We start from the raw sequence: 13,740 nt of genomic DNA on the forward strand, positions 1-13,740 counted from the left end.
AGCCTGCTTTAATTAGCAATCTGAACTGCTTTATGATCACGTTGTTAGCCATCAAACTTTGAGTTACAAAGTAGTCTGTAAAAATTTTAGGGGACTGTTAAAAAATAAAACAGCCATGAAACAAGAACTGTATATGCATACAAATACTGTATTGTACTCAAGAGTGAGGTAGGACATCTGCATACTGCTACTATATAAACAAATATTCATTTATAAGCCTTGTTCAGGATTCCTCTGAACCCTTAGTGGTATGTATTTTTTCTTATGTATGAAACCCCCATCAATTCTGTATAATGTAGGAACAAGACTAAGTCAAGTCCCATTCTAGAGTATCTTATTGATTACAGTATCATTTAAGAACAGGTAATAGCGTAAATCTAAGGAGGCCAATTGTTTTCTCAAGCCACTGGATATGGACAGAAGGCTGCTTTCTAACAATGATGCTTATAACATGCTTTAAAAGCTTTCTTGTTTTAGACTTTCTTCCATGCAATGTTACTAGTATAAATAAATTCATCCTAGTAAGAAAGTGTCAGTACCTGGAAAAAAGTAATTCTAGCCCTGGAGAATTTGAACAGGCAAACAATAATAGTCATTAACATCAACCTAATTAACCACAAATTATAAGCATATGCTTTAACATTATTTCAATGTGCATTTTAAAATATATGCAGAACAAGTTAACATCAAACAACTCTATTTGACTGGAATGACAGAAAGGTGGTAAAAAGTAAAAATAGAGGAAGAAAAAGAACTACAGACCATAAAAACATGGACAATTGGATTTTCTTATTTATCTAACTCAGGCTAAGGAAGTTCTCAAAGAACAGTCTATAAGATCAGCTTTATGGTTATTTAAAAGCTTATGAAGGCTTAACAGTTGTATAATGTAGCAGAGGTCTATGAAACACACACAACTGTATCATACTTTAATCATACCTTTGAAGCCAAAAAAATAAAAATCAACCCATAAAATGAAAAGCCATAACAGGGAGGCTATGCATATGTAAGGGCAAGGGGTATATGGGAAATTCCTATACTTCATAGCTCAATTTTGCTGTGAGCCTAAAACGACTCTTAAAAAAACAAGTCTTTTTTAAAAAAAAAAAAAACACAAGATTTTGTGGGGTAAGGGGAGGGAGATTGGGAGGGTTCTCTAGATCCTGAAAGAACTAAGATCAATTTTGGATTTAAATCACAAATTTCAGTTCCTAAAGACTGTCATCCCATTCTCCTAGCAGTTGGGGTTTTGAAGTACACTAAAAACTTCCTCCAAAAACAAAAATTTACTAAAAAAAATTAAATCTTTAAAAGCCCTTTAACCCATAAACTATATCCTAAAAACCTTTCTCAAACACTAGACACATTAAAAATGGTTCGTGTAACTTTAGAATAACAGACTTACCTGTTGAGATGCCTGAATATTTCCTACTGTTATTGGAGCAGGTAAATTGCCAAAGTTTCCAAATTGAGAACTCTGAAGATTCTTCTCATCAAAATAGTGTCCAGAAGCTCTGTTAAGGGGATTGGAAAAACTCTGGTTTCCAGGGCCATGTGGTCCATTGAAATTTGGTCCTTGAGGTGAGTCAAACATTTGTTCATGTCTTTGGAACTGTAGTCCTTGGGATGGGGCATTAAAAGCATTGCCAGGTGGATCATTATATGGGCCAGTCTGATTGAAAGATACTGATTCAAGCCTCTGTGAAGGATGATTGTCAAATCGTGTGCCTTGAAGACCAAGAGGAATATCAAACCTTGATGCTTGCTGGTGTTGTGGTCCTTCAAATCTCTGAGGCACACCATCGAATCTTGGTTGAACCTGCTGTCCAGGAGGTCCATCAAACCTCTGTGGGCCTGGCTGACCAGTTCTTTCAAATCTAGGACCTGGCTGACCGTGTAATCCATCAAATCTAGGCAGGAGTGATGACTGACCTGGCTGCCCTTCAAACCTTAAAGGATGACAACCTTCAAACCTCGGACCACCTTGACCCAGAGGTCCTTCGATTCTCAGGCCACCTCCTGGGACCGAAGGACCCTCAAACCTCATTCCACCTCCTTGTTGGACTAAAGGTCCTTCAAACCTGATCCCAACCCCTGGCTGACCATGTGGACCCTCAAACCTAAGGTTCCCACCAAGCTGATTATGTTGTCCTTCAAACCTCATACCAGCTACTGACTGACCATGGGGGCCCTCAAACCTCATCCCAACTCCCTGCTGTAACAATGGGCCCTCAAATCTGATCCCACCTGATGGCTGACCATGAGGTCCATCAAACCTCATTGCAGCCCCTGATGGACCATGACCTCCCTCAAATCTAAGTCCACCTACTGGCTGACCTCGAGGATTCTCAAATCGAAGTCCACCCACAGGCTGACCATGAGGTCCCTCAAACCTCAGACCACCCACAGGTTGACCCCGATGTCCTTCAAACCTGAGACCGCCCACAGGCTGGCCCCCTGGTCCTTCAAATCGCAAACCACCTGCAGATCCCTCAAACCTTAGACCAGGGGAACCTTCAAATCGGAAGCCACCTCCTCCTGCTTGACCAATCGGCCCCTCAAATCGCAGAGGTGTCCCGACTGGTCCTGGAGGACCTTCAAATCTCAAAGGACACCCACCTCCTAACTGGCCTTGTGGTCCTTCAAATCTCAAAGGGCCACCTCCCCCCATCTGTCCTGGTGACCCATCAAACCGAAGAGAACCCGGTGTAGGAGGTCCATCAATTCTAGGGCTTAATTTATTAGGTCCTTCAAAAATCATCTTGGCTGGGCCATCTCTCGCTACTGATGGCCTGCTAGGTCCATCGTATAATGGTCTATCTTCTGCTAAAGCCGTAAGTCGCTGATTTGTATCAAGGCCGGCGAATCTTGATGCAGGGCTATCTACAAATGGTTTATCTGAATCTTCATATCTAGGCCGTTTAAGTGGAAAACGATCATTGAATGGTGATCTCTGCTCTTCTCGTACACCTTTTAAAAGGAAAAAAAAATTATTTCCCCGAATCTGATAATGTATATCAAATTATCTTAAAATCTTCTTCCTATATTCTTGTAAATGTTTATTCAAAAACACCCATAACTATCTCACTATCAGAGGGGAGGGAAAAGACAGCAACAAGCAGCGGCTAAGAGAATGCCCTCTAGAACCAAACACACCGGGGTAAAAAAAATCCCCAGACAATTTACTAATTATTTGACTTTGAGAGCAAGTTATTTAACCTCTCTGGTCTTGTTTCCTATCTGTAAAATGGGGATAATACATACTGCATTGGGTCACCGTGAGGAATGCATCAGATTACTAGATTAAGTACCTAACACACAGTTGACCCTTTTAGTATTAGCTCCCTCCCCTTTGAGGGAAAAAACCGCAACAAAACAACAAAGCAGTAGTCTGAACAAAAATCCATCCCCACTTAGCTTGTTCATTTTCCCTTCACTGCTGTGTGATTCAATAGGTATAATCTGATTTAACTTTTTCTACCTTTAGAAGAGACTTGCTCGTCATGTCTTCTCCGGCCCTCATGGGGTGAAAGATTCTCAGCATAAGTACGACTCCCAGATATAGGAGAAAGACGTCTTGCTCTTTCACTAAATTGTTCTTTTCTGTCAAACTGTGCTCCACTATTCCTACTTGCATGTTTACTTTTGGTTGGCTCACATTCTATTCCAGACAACAAGGCATCAGTCAAAGGGTAGTCAAAAATATCAGGATCTAAGAGATCAAGTCTTGGAAATGAATGCTGAACCTGTGTCCTTTTCAGTTTTGCTTTATGTTCATAGTAGGTTAATTCAGCATCAGATAAGAGAGGTTTCTTTTTTAATCCACCTTTATTTTCTTCTGTAGGACTATCCCGTACACTGCATCTATGTTTACCTTCTTGATACTGAAATAGCTGTCGTATTTGATGCACAACAACAAGGAACTCATCCTGTGTAATTTCACCAGATGCTAAACGTTCACTCGTCTGCATAGGGATGATAAAAGGAAATCAAATATTTTAAATATAAAAAGTACTTACAAAAGCTACAGACAAAAGGAGAATCATGACTACATGGGAGTGTGGTAGCTACCTTTTGAAGTAATTCTCTTTTGCTTGCAACAGTTAACTCTTTAGGAATCTGAAGATTGGCATCTACACTTAATCGATGCTGCGGCTTTGGGGCTCGAGGTGACAAGATTCCTTTAGTGCTTGACCAGCTCTCCCTATGCCTTAGATGAGGAGCTTTACTATGTTCATCACCCTGTTGTAAACTGAAACCATAAAAGGAATATGTTACTTTATAAAAAATACTTAAATACTCAGGACCATATTCAAAGATCCTTTATAGGATCTGGTTAAAATGAACACATCATACAAGTTAATTCAATGATTAAGAGCACAAGATCTGAAGTCAGGAAAATCAGATATAAATACTGATTCTTGTGTATCCTGGATGTGCCACCTTAGGTAGATTAGTTAACCTTCCTAAACTTCAGTTTATCTGTAAGGTAGCAATAATAATGGTACTTAACTTGACAAGGTTTTAAGAATTAAAGGGGAGGGGGGAGTACTAATTATACCACCCAGTAAACATTATCCAGTTTTTAAAGTAACACTATGTTTTTAAAGGTACACATTATTCTACTTGATTAAAAATGTTAACATCCTACCTTTTATTTTCTTCCCAACCGGATTTCCATCTTTTGGTAGACTTGGAAGTTGGCCAATTTTCTACATTCTCCTTTGGTTCAGTGCTTGACTTGGTAGAATGTTGACCTGCAGCCTCTTGTGGTCGTTCCTCTTCAGTCTTTTTTATCCGCCTTGGATCTCGAACATCCTGTTTAGTACTTCTCTTTGCACTTCTTTCTTCCCTGGAAGGTGTAAACTCTTCCATGTGTGACTGTTTAACTCCTGACTGGCGAATCTTCCCAGCTTTGGGGGTTGAGGTTGGAGACATACTCCTTTGCCTTCGTTTGGGTGACCGCCTGTCTCTTCTCTTGGGAGAATGTATAATCGGTGACCGAGACTTGGGTGATCGTGATCTTGATCGCTTTCTAGTACTCGATCTCCCTGGTTTTGTCCCCAGTTTTTCCGATTCTTCCGTCATTGTATCCTGTTTTTGTACAATGCCATTTATGATTTTATTTCTACTTCCCACCAGTCTGTGTTCAGATGATTTCATGTGCTCATCTTTATCCTTTTTTTCTGCAGTTTTTCTCTTGTCCTTTATATCATCATCTTTGCTATCAGTCTTATCCTGAAGATGTTTTTTTAATCTTGGATCTCTCTTGCTCATATCAGACACCCTTGTATTTTCAGCTTCTTGATTTTTCAAGTCTTTTGTGTGGGATAATTTATTTTTCAAAGGTGACGGTGATTTAGATTTAGATTTGGATTTAGAATCCAATTGGTCAAGTTCTTTCTTGGTTATTTTTTCACCTGATTTACTTTTTTCTTGCTTGGATGAATTTAGTTTTTCAGAGGGTACAGTTTTACTTGTCTTAATATCAGATTGGTTCAGTGTGTTCATTAGGAATTCTTTCCTGTGACTTTGATCTTTTCCATGAGAAGAATGTTGACTCATCCTATTAAGACGGGGATCCCGGTTAGTTCCTTTCATATCTGGAATTTGTAAGGATGGACCTGGACGACTTTTCTCAGGCTGCACAGGAACCTGATGGGGAGCTTTAACTGCCATAGGGGGAATCTGTGAAACATGTAATTTGGATGGTGCAGATCCAGGACCTAAGTTGGATGTCTCCTGCTGAACACTAAGGGAAACTGCCTGAAATACAAAATAAATGTTCATGTTAGAGCTGTGAAAACATTCCAACATAATTTTCAGTGCATCCTTTTGGTATTTTAAGTGGAGATAAAAATAAGAGGAGAAAGATCATATTTATTTATGTGGCCTGTTATTTCTTCCTGGTTCTCTACTTTGAGGTTTTATAACTTTTAGGTAGAATAGGGGAAAAAAAATCTTCTAATTATTCAGAATTCTGGGCCAGACTGATATTGAGAAACTACTAAATAAATCACTACACTCTAGTTGCACAGGCATCAAAGTCATTCCAGCTAAATTTCAAGTCATAAAATTTAGTTCCTCTGACAGTGGCATTGATAATGAACTCTTAAAATTTTGCAGTGCTGTACTCCCTCACTCTGAAATAAGGCCAAGCACTAAGTAAAATAATATAAGGTTATTCATGAACAGAAATACACAATCTTCCTGGCCTCCTTAATTTTGTGATGGCTTTTTTTTTTTTTTGGTAGCCTTCTAAGGAACTTGCTAAAGATTTCTGCTCATGAAACCTAAGTTCACAATAGAGACTAGGCAAAAACATTTGCCACAATACACCATATGGGGAGTGATATTAAGAAATTCACATTTTTAACAAAACTAAGATGCTATCTCATAAGACAGCAATCTAATAAAAAAGTTTTTGAAAGAAAATAGTGCAGTGTATATTCAAGTGAGTTTTACAATAAAGTGAAAGTCGCTCAGTCGTGTCCAACTCTTGCAGCCCCATGGACTGTAGCCTGCCAGGCTCCTCTGTTCATGGAATTCTCCAGGTCAGAATACTGGAGTGGGTCGCCATTCCCTTCTCCTGGGGATCTTCCCCACCCAGAGATGGAACCCAGGTCTCCTGCATTGCAGGCAGATTCTTTACCAGCTGAGCTAACAGGGATTCCTGCGTTTTACAATAAGGATTTTATAAAAATTTGGCCTAATAAATATACCTTAATTTGCAAAATAAAGGCAAAACAAATACACTGTTAACAAACGTAACATGTTAATACAAATACTAAATAATTCCACCTCCATCAGAAGGCAAATTTAAAAATACTCAGAATACCAAATCTCCTTTACTTACCAGTTGTGCCTTAGCTTGCTCAAGTTCAAGCTCCAGCTTTTTCTGCTGAAGTTCTAACAGCTGCTTTTGTTTTGCCAGTAATTGCTGCCTGATTAGTTGCTCTTGAGTAAGATTCTTCTGTATATCCGGGACAATAGGAGGAGTGGAGATGCTAGGGGAACTGACCACTGTGCCAGGTGTTGAAGACTCTTCAGGCTACAAGAAAAAATAATTTGTTAAAAAAAAAAAAAAAAAAATCACAGCTAAAAAGAAGTAGCTAAGGGGGAACTAAAAGCTATCCGTTTCTCTTTTAATAAACACTATCCATAATTTTAAATGGCTAATCATGTTTAAAAGCATAGAAAATTTTCAGGAATTTAAAAACCAAAATAAATATATTATGCACTAAACAAGGACAATACTTATCTTAAAGGCACTGTGAACCTGAGGGGGGGGATCTTTTTAATTAAACTGATCCAGCACAGCATATTCTTGATACTTTTTTCTGGCAAGAAATTTTAGAGAAGTCAAAACTTGACAGTTGAAAATATTAGTTATGTATCATTTATGTTAAAACTTACCGATTTATTTAAAAACTTAGGATTCACATGGATGCTAGATGTATTCACATTGGGGGGCAGAGGTTTAATAGGCCAAGCAGGATCTAACGAATTGACTCTGACATCCAGGGCATAAAGTTTCTTCAAAGGAAATATTTCATCCCATGTGGAACGTAATTTAAATAAACTTTTTCTAGTATTTTCATCCACCTAGAACAACAGAACAATTCTATGGCTTGTTAAGTTACTATAGGATATTTTATATATCAAGTATAATGCTACATCAATCTCAGTTCTACTTCACATATAGCACACATACTTCTCATTCATAATTATATATAACAGTAATAATCAAGTTGTATTTGCACAAAGTTAATTAAAAAAACTTTTTGTCAAAAAAAAGACAAAGTATTCCTAATGTAACTTTTACTCCAAAAATATAAAACTAGAAAATAGTTTATCTGATGACTTAAATTTTAAGTTATTTACATTTAGTACAAAGTAAGACAAAACTATTTAACTGATTTCACGCAATACAATATGGTTAGTACCTATGAATAAGCTATTTGTAGTGTGGTAGACACCTGAATAATTTAAATTCACAAAATTTTACTCACTGGTAAGCTTTAGTTTTATATAACATATCTGCTCATGCTTTAGTTTTATATAACTTAACTGCTCATGCTTGTGATGAGCACAATAATACTTTTTAAATTACCATCAGAGAAATCTAGCACTTTGGAAAACTGAATTAATTTTTAACTATATTTGAATCTTCAGATATTTACTACAAAGTCATTTTCATCATCTTCAGTGTTAAGGCCTAGTTAAGAGTCAGTAAAAGTATTCTACCAAACACCCAAATGAATTTGAACATCTCGAAACTGAAACCAAGAAACTGGTTTAGCATCCCTATTTCTACAATGCAAAGTTGGTTTCTCCTTAGACTAAAGTCCCAGGCAAGCAGTATTTAGTAAAGGTCTACAGTACTATTAACAAGTTCTATTAATACAATTTGAAATATGGCTTTCCAAATTTCTTCTGCATATACTTACTTAGCATTTATTTTCTCTAGGAACTTAAAGGGAAAAGTTCCTCAAGTAGCAACTACACATTTTCTAACAAACAAGTAAAATCTGATAACCAGTAGTTCTAAATAATCCCAATTCTCCAAACCTGACAACTATAAGATTTCTCAAGATATCTACTAAAATGTAAGAACCACCCATTTTTTGGTGAGAAACAGTATTTAAACCCAAGTATCTTATAAATGTCCTTTTGCTCAGTGTGAAAGATGAAGCCTGACAGGAAAAAGAATTACTTCAGCAAATCCTTTGTCTTCCTCAACATAATAACTAAATTAACCAAACTATCAGATACACTGTTATAGAAGGAATTTACAATTTCTAGGTAAGAGAAACTAACAATCCTTTCTTCTAAACACTAAGAAGATTCAGAATTGGTGGTGCGCAGGAGGGGGGTGGGTGTGAGTGTACTTCCAAAATAACCTAAAGCATTTCACTGATCCACCATTCACATCTCATAAAATATACTTGAACAAAGTAACAAGAGTTAACACTTCCAAAAGAAAAAAAAAAAAAAAAATCAACAGTTTCAGGAATCACAGGTTGACACACACTAGCATTATGCTTTTTAAGAAATAGTTAACATCCTAACACCAGAAACCTAAACAATGACATTTGAAGTACTCTTGACAGCTTCAGATCTTTTTGCCTACATGCTAGTGATGAAACAGATCTTCTAATAAACAAACACACATAAAAAATTCTAAAAGCAAACTCATCTGTTTTTGAATGGATAATATTAAAAAACCTAGCACCCACTTTAGGTATATAACACTAACTTTAGCCCAAAAAGAATAAACATTTAACCACCCAAGAAAACCCAACACAAAGGCAAGAATTTATTTAATCAGGAACATTTTTTTTAAAATTCAAATGTTTCTAAATGTATATATACCTTTTCAAACACACAAATAAATGTTGCAACTAGATTTTTAGTAAAGGCAGTGAGATACTCTCTTCCAACATTTTTCACGATAGAATCCATAAGGTACATAACAGGAAGCTTCTCTGAGGAGGGAGCCTGAGTAATAAAAAGAAACTGAGAAGTTTAGTATAATGAATTGCAACCAAAGAATTACTTTTAAAAATGAGTTTTTAAGCTACAATACAGACCTCTATTTTGTTGGTATTAAATACTTTTGAATCAATATTAACCTTTATGAAATTTAAGTGTTCAAGTTCTCACCTCTTACAATGGTCTTTAGTTGAGCATACAAATTTCAGAATTAATCGGAAAGAAAAGTCTCTAGTACACTCATTTAACAATCAATGGAATTTCAAGTTTGTATAGTAAAAAAAATAAATGTGTTTAAAAGTGACCAAAAAAAGGGGTGGATATTTTCTGCAATCCAAGTGTAAGCTTTGTGACCCACATTAACTTTGATGTACCCAGACTCAATGAAACAGTTTTCAGACCTCTGACCCTAGTCTTTTATATGTTAAAGTCTATGAACCCTTGTTACCTGTAAAATCATTAGGATTATTTCTCTATAATCCAATGAACAAAAGAAATTAAGTACACTTCACATATGAAGTTAATGACAAAAAAAAATTTTTTTTAAACTTGCACATTAACATGCATAAAAGTGCAAGTTGTTACTGATACAAGAAAAACTGGATGGATCAGCCGCTGAGTCATGAAAGTCAGGTTGAACTTGACTCTGGAAACCAGGATTTGTCCTGAAGATTTTCTTCACCGCATGGATTCTCCGTCGAAATAGTTTTCCTCTGACCAGCACAAACCAAGGTTCTAAATTTGTGCAGGGCCTGTATGATGACGCCGATACAGGTGGCCTTTTCCAAAGCAAAGAAACGTTGCCCCCGCTCAACTGTAAAGCCTACCCATCACTGGCTTTTAGAAGGCACAGCAAGTTTCCAGAAAGCATCAGCAGGTTCACAGACTTGTTGAGGAGCATTAAAACACACCACATAAACCAAGTGTTAACTCCCACTCCACAGGAGCACCCACGATTTAAAAACAAAATTAACCCCATTTTACCCTTCCCATGTGTATAGGAATTAACCCTGAACACTTACCCACAGCTACCTGTAGCTAGGGTAAGCTCACAGTTCTGCAGTACACAACGCCACCATTATTTCACAAAACCAATTGCCCATACAAGTGTGTGGAAGTGCTCCTGCTTCTGATAACAACCAAAGTTGACTAAGGAAACCTTTGAATAACTCTGTATGAAAGAAGTTTTTTACAGTACTAATACAAGGGTTTCACAAGGCCATTGCATGTGGGTAAACTATTACCAACATGTCAACTGCTTTACTGCTGTGTCTTTATCTTACCATGTCATGTTTTATACCATTTTAGTCATTGTTGTACTTATGAAGAAACAGGCTCTTTAAAACCAGAATCTGTTCAGTAGGCTAACTTTTTATTGTACAAGTAAATGAATCCTTGTATGTAATATTTTTTCGCTACTACTGCCTCATGGGAGGAGTCAAAGAAGTGTGAATCCTTAAGTTTAGTAATGCTGAGACACTAGAGGATAAGGACACAAACATTCACCTCCAGAAGCACAAAACCAAGCCAGTTTGCTACCAAATGACAGAAAATCCCTCCCCTCACCCTTGCCCCCATCCCTCATTAAGATATTTCCCCAAAGTGACTGTTACATCTTTCCCTCCATCTGGCTTTACAAAAATAACCAGGAAATGTGTGCCAAAAAAAAAGATTCAGCTGTCTTTCATCAGCAAATAGTCCATCTATTTTCACCACTCTGTGTAGCCATACACAAATACAAATTTTAATGTGGTCACTATATTCAGCATTTAGCTTTCACTTCTCGGAGGTCTTCTGGATCCTTTTAAAAACCAGCAAGGAAACGGTTGAGTGACAACCTAAGCTGCTAAATATTAGGCTCTGTGGAATATTAGTAACCCCAAAAATACGAGGTAGGATTTTAAAAACCAATGATATTTTCTTAAAAAACCCAAGTGCACTTTTGTTTTTTTTAGAAAAGGCATTTAATGTTAAGCCTTCAACAAGGCAAAAACTTAAGTTTTCATGTCCAACATGTTTGTGGTATCAATAAAAAGGATGTTGAATATGAGGAATGCTTCCTTTTAAAATCTCATACTTTCAAAAAAGAACAAAAGCTGTTTCACAGACATTCACAGGAAAAGGTGAATAAGGACTCATATTTTAGCTGTCAGACTGAGCATGACAAACTTGTTGGGGCTTAAAAAAAAAACCCTTATTTTTGTCCTCTTTAAAGTATGAAAGGACCGCCTGAAACCGTGTATCTTGTGAACACATTTACCCAAAAGAGTGGACAGAACCTATGAGAATGAACCCAAGTCACTTAAAGACTTTTGTTTAAAACACACAACCACGTAGATAAAAATAAGTCTTGGAAACAAATTCTACACCTTACAAAGGTAAATAAAAAAGACAAATACATATTTCATATGTTTTATTCACAAATTTTATAATACCAGTCACACATTTCAAAACCATTTATTAAAGTCAGACCACTCAGTTTTACACTAGACAGAAACCGCCTCTAAACAATATATTGGTGGTTGTTGTAAAAGTGGCCTTTTAAAAGGGGTTCACTCTGCTAAAAGGAGGCTGATCCTGATCATTTCAATCACTAACTAGAAAAAAAACTAAACCGTAAGTACAAGCTTCAAAAATAACTTAAAACGTATTACTGGGAAGCTTTTAAAACTCATTACGATAACTAAGTTTAACAGTAAGTTGACTTAAATGACACATCGCTCCCCCATGAACCCACAGAAGAGGAGAACTATAGGGAAATATAGGGTGACAGAGGACCACTACTGTCAAGGGGTGAAGCAAAGAACGTCTTCACTCTCAGGGAAGGAAGGGAGGGGGGAAAGGAGAAAAGGAAGAGGAGGGACTGAACTTTTCAAAAAACAAGAAAGAACTACAAGTACTTGTTACCCACTGGGCCAGTTCTCCACCTACAGGTTGGATAAGATCTCCTCCCCACCCTCTCCAACCCCACCCTCGACCCCAATTTTCCCGGATTTGGGGACAAATGAGACCCTCCGACAGGAGAATGTACACAAGTTCTATCTAGCCGCCCCCACCCCAAAATGGGGATGACGGGTGTGAGCAGCTGCCTGGCTGGCAGAGAATGGATTCTCCTCTCTTCCCTTTCGCATCATGTGCTTTCCAGGCGCCATGTTGGGCTCCTAACAGGCGGCTGCTCCACTCGGGGCCAAGGCCCTATTCCCACCCCCCAACAGCTCGCTCCCAGGTCCCCCTTCACCTCCTTCCAACCCACAGAGCACAATTACCCAAAAGGGCTCGGGGAGGGGGGGGCGGGAACGGGGAAAGAATCACTCCCCACCTTCCCAGGGCGGGGGGCGCGGGGGGGGGGGGGACGGGGACTTCAAAGGGCTTTAACTCTTACTTCCCCACACCACGAAGTGCCTTCCAGTCTCCCCCTCCCCAAAGGAGCGCGTGTGTCGGGATACACGAGGCAGTGGCCTAAATAGGGAGCTGGGGAGCGGAAGTGGGACTCCACCCTTGATCCTCCCCACTCCCTCCCCCCGAGAGAGGCCCATGCTCGAAGCCTGGGCCAAAGACCGAGAGCCTGAGTTGGGGGGGGGGGGGGGGGGGAGGGTTGGAGAGGAGGAACACCGTCCCCCTTCGGATGGAAGCGAGACCTGGGATGAGGCTGACACTAAAATCAGGGAGTATTAGAAGAATAGGAGGCTGCGGGGTGTATAAAAACCTTGGCGGTTTGGGCCTCGATGAGAGAGACGATCTCCTTGGCGAAGGGCAGGTTCTCCTCGGCTAGAATGGTCAGCATATTGATGTGCGGTTTGCTATTGAAGGTCAGGTCTTCGAGTGATGACTGATAATCCCGACAGGCGTCCTCCCGGGCCCCCGCAGTACCGGCCTCGGCCGGCGTCTGCTCTGACATTGCGCCGCGGCCCCCCTCCGAGGTCCGCCGCAGCTGAAGCTGAAGCCGCTCTGGATACCCCGCCTCCCTTCCGACTCCTCTCTTCCTCTCCCCGGGTCTCTCGCGGCTCCGGCTTCACCACATGCTGACCGCGGAGGGGGGTTGGGGGACGACACAGGGGGAACCTCGCGTATGAAACGCGGCCGTCTCACGGGTGATCTCCGTCCACTTCCAGCCGCCACAGAATCTTCTTTCTCCACAGACACAAAATGGCGGCGGCAGTGGCGGCTCCAGCTCCGAAAATGTCTGTGTTCCCAACCGCTGCGTCGTGCGAAATGAGCTAGGGGAGGGGAAATGTGCGGTAAAGG

At 39.3% G+C, this 13,740-nt stretch overlaps 1 protein-coding gene across 2 annotated transcripts in view; it reads right to left on the bottom strand.

The window, feature by feature from the left end:
- Positions 1 to 13,698, bottom strand: part of PCF11 (PCF11 cleavage and polyadenylation factor subunit) — a 24,368-nt gene extending 10,670 nt beyond the window's left edge. The window contains exons 1-8 of one of the 2 annotated variants that reach the window (XM_025286243.3): positions 13,202 to 13,698; positions 9,376 to 9,501; positions 7,417 to 7,605; positions 6,857 to 7,051; positions 4,652 to 5,766; positions 4,072 to 4,252; positions 3,482 to 3,965; positions 1,406 to 2,970 (exon numbers count right to left, since the gene is read on the bottom strand). In XM_025286243.3, coding sequence (XP_025142028.3) covers positions 1,406 to 2,970; positions 3,482 to 3,965; positions 4,072 to 4,252; positions 4,652 to 5,766; positions 6,857 to 7,051; positions 7,417 to 7,605; positions 9,376 to 9,501; positions 13,202 to 13,393 — 4,047 coding nt within the window. In that variant the 5' untranslated portion in view covers positions 13,394 to 13,698. The remainder of the gene's footprint in view (positions 1 to 1,405; positions 2,971 to 3,481; positions 3,966 to 4,071; positions 4,253 to 4,651; positions 5,767 to 6,856; positions 7,052 to 7,416; positions 7,606 to 9,375; positions 9,502 to 13,201) is intronic. The other variant, XM_006055637.4, reaches the window with a different exon arrangement.
- Positions 13,699 to 13,740: the final 42 nt, after the last annotated feature.

This window comes from Bubalus bubalis, chromosome 5 (genome assembly GCF_019923935.1).
Source record: "Bubalus bubalis isolate 160015118507 breed Murrah chromosome 5, NDDB_SH_1, whole genome shotgun sequence".
NCBI classification, from domain to species: Eukaryota; Metazoa; Chordata; class Mammalia; order Artiodactyla; family Bovidae; genus Bubalus; species Bubalus bubalis.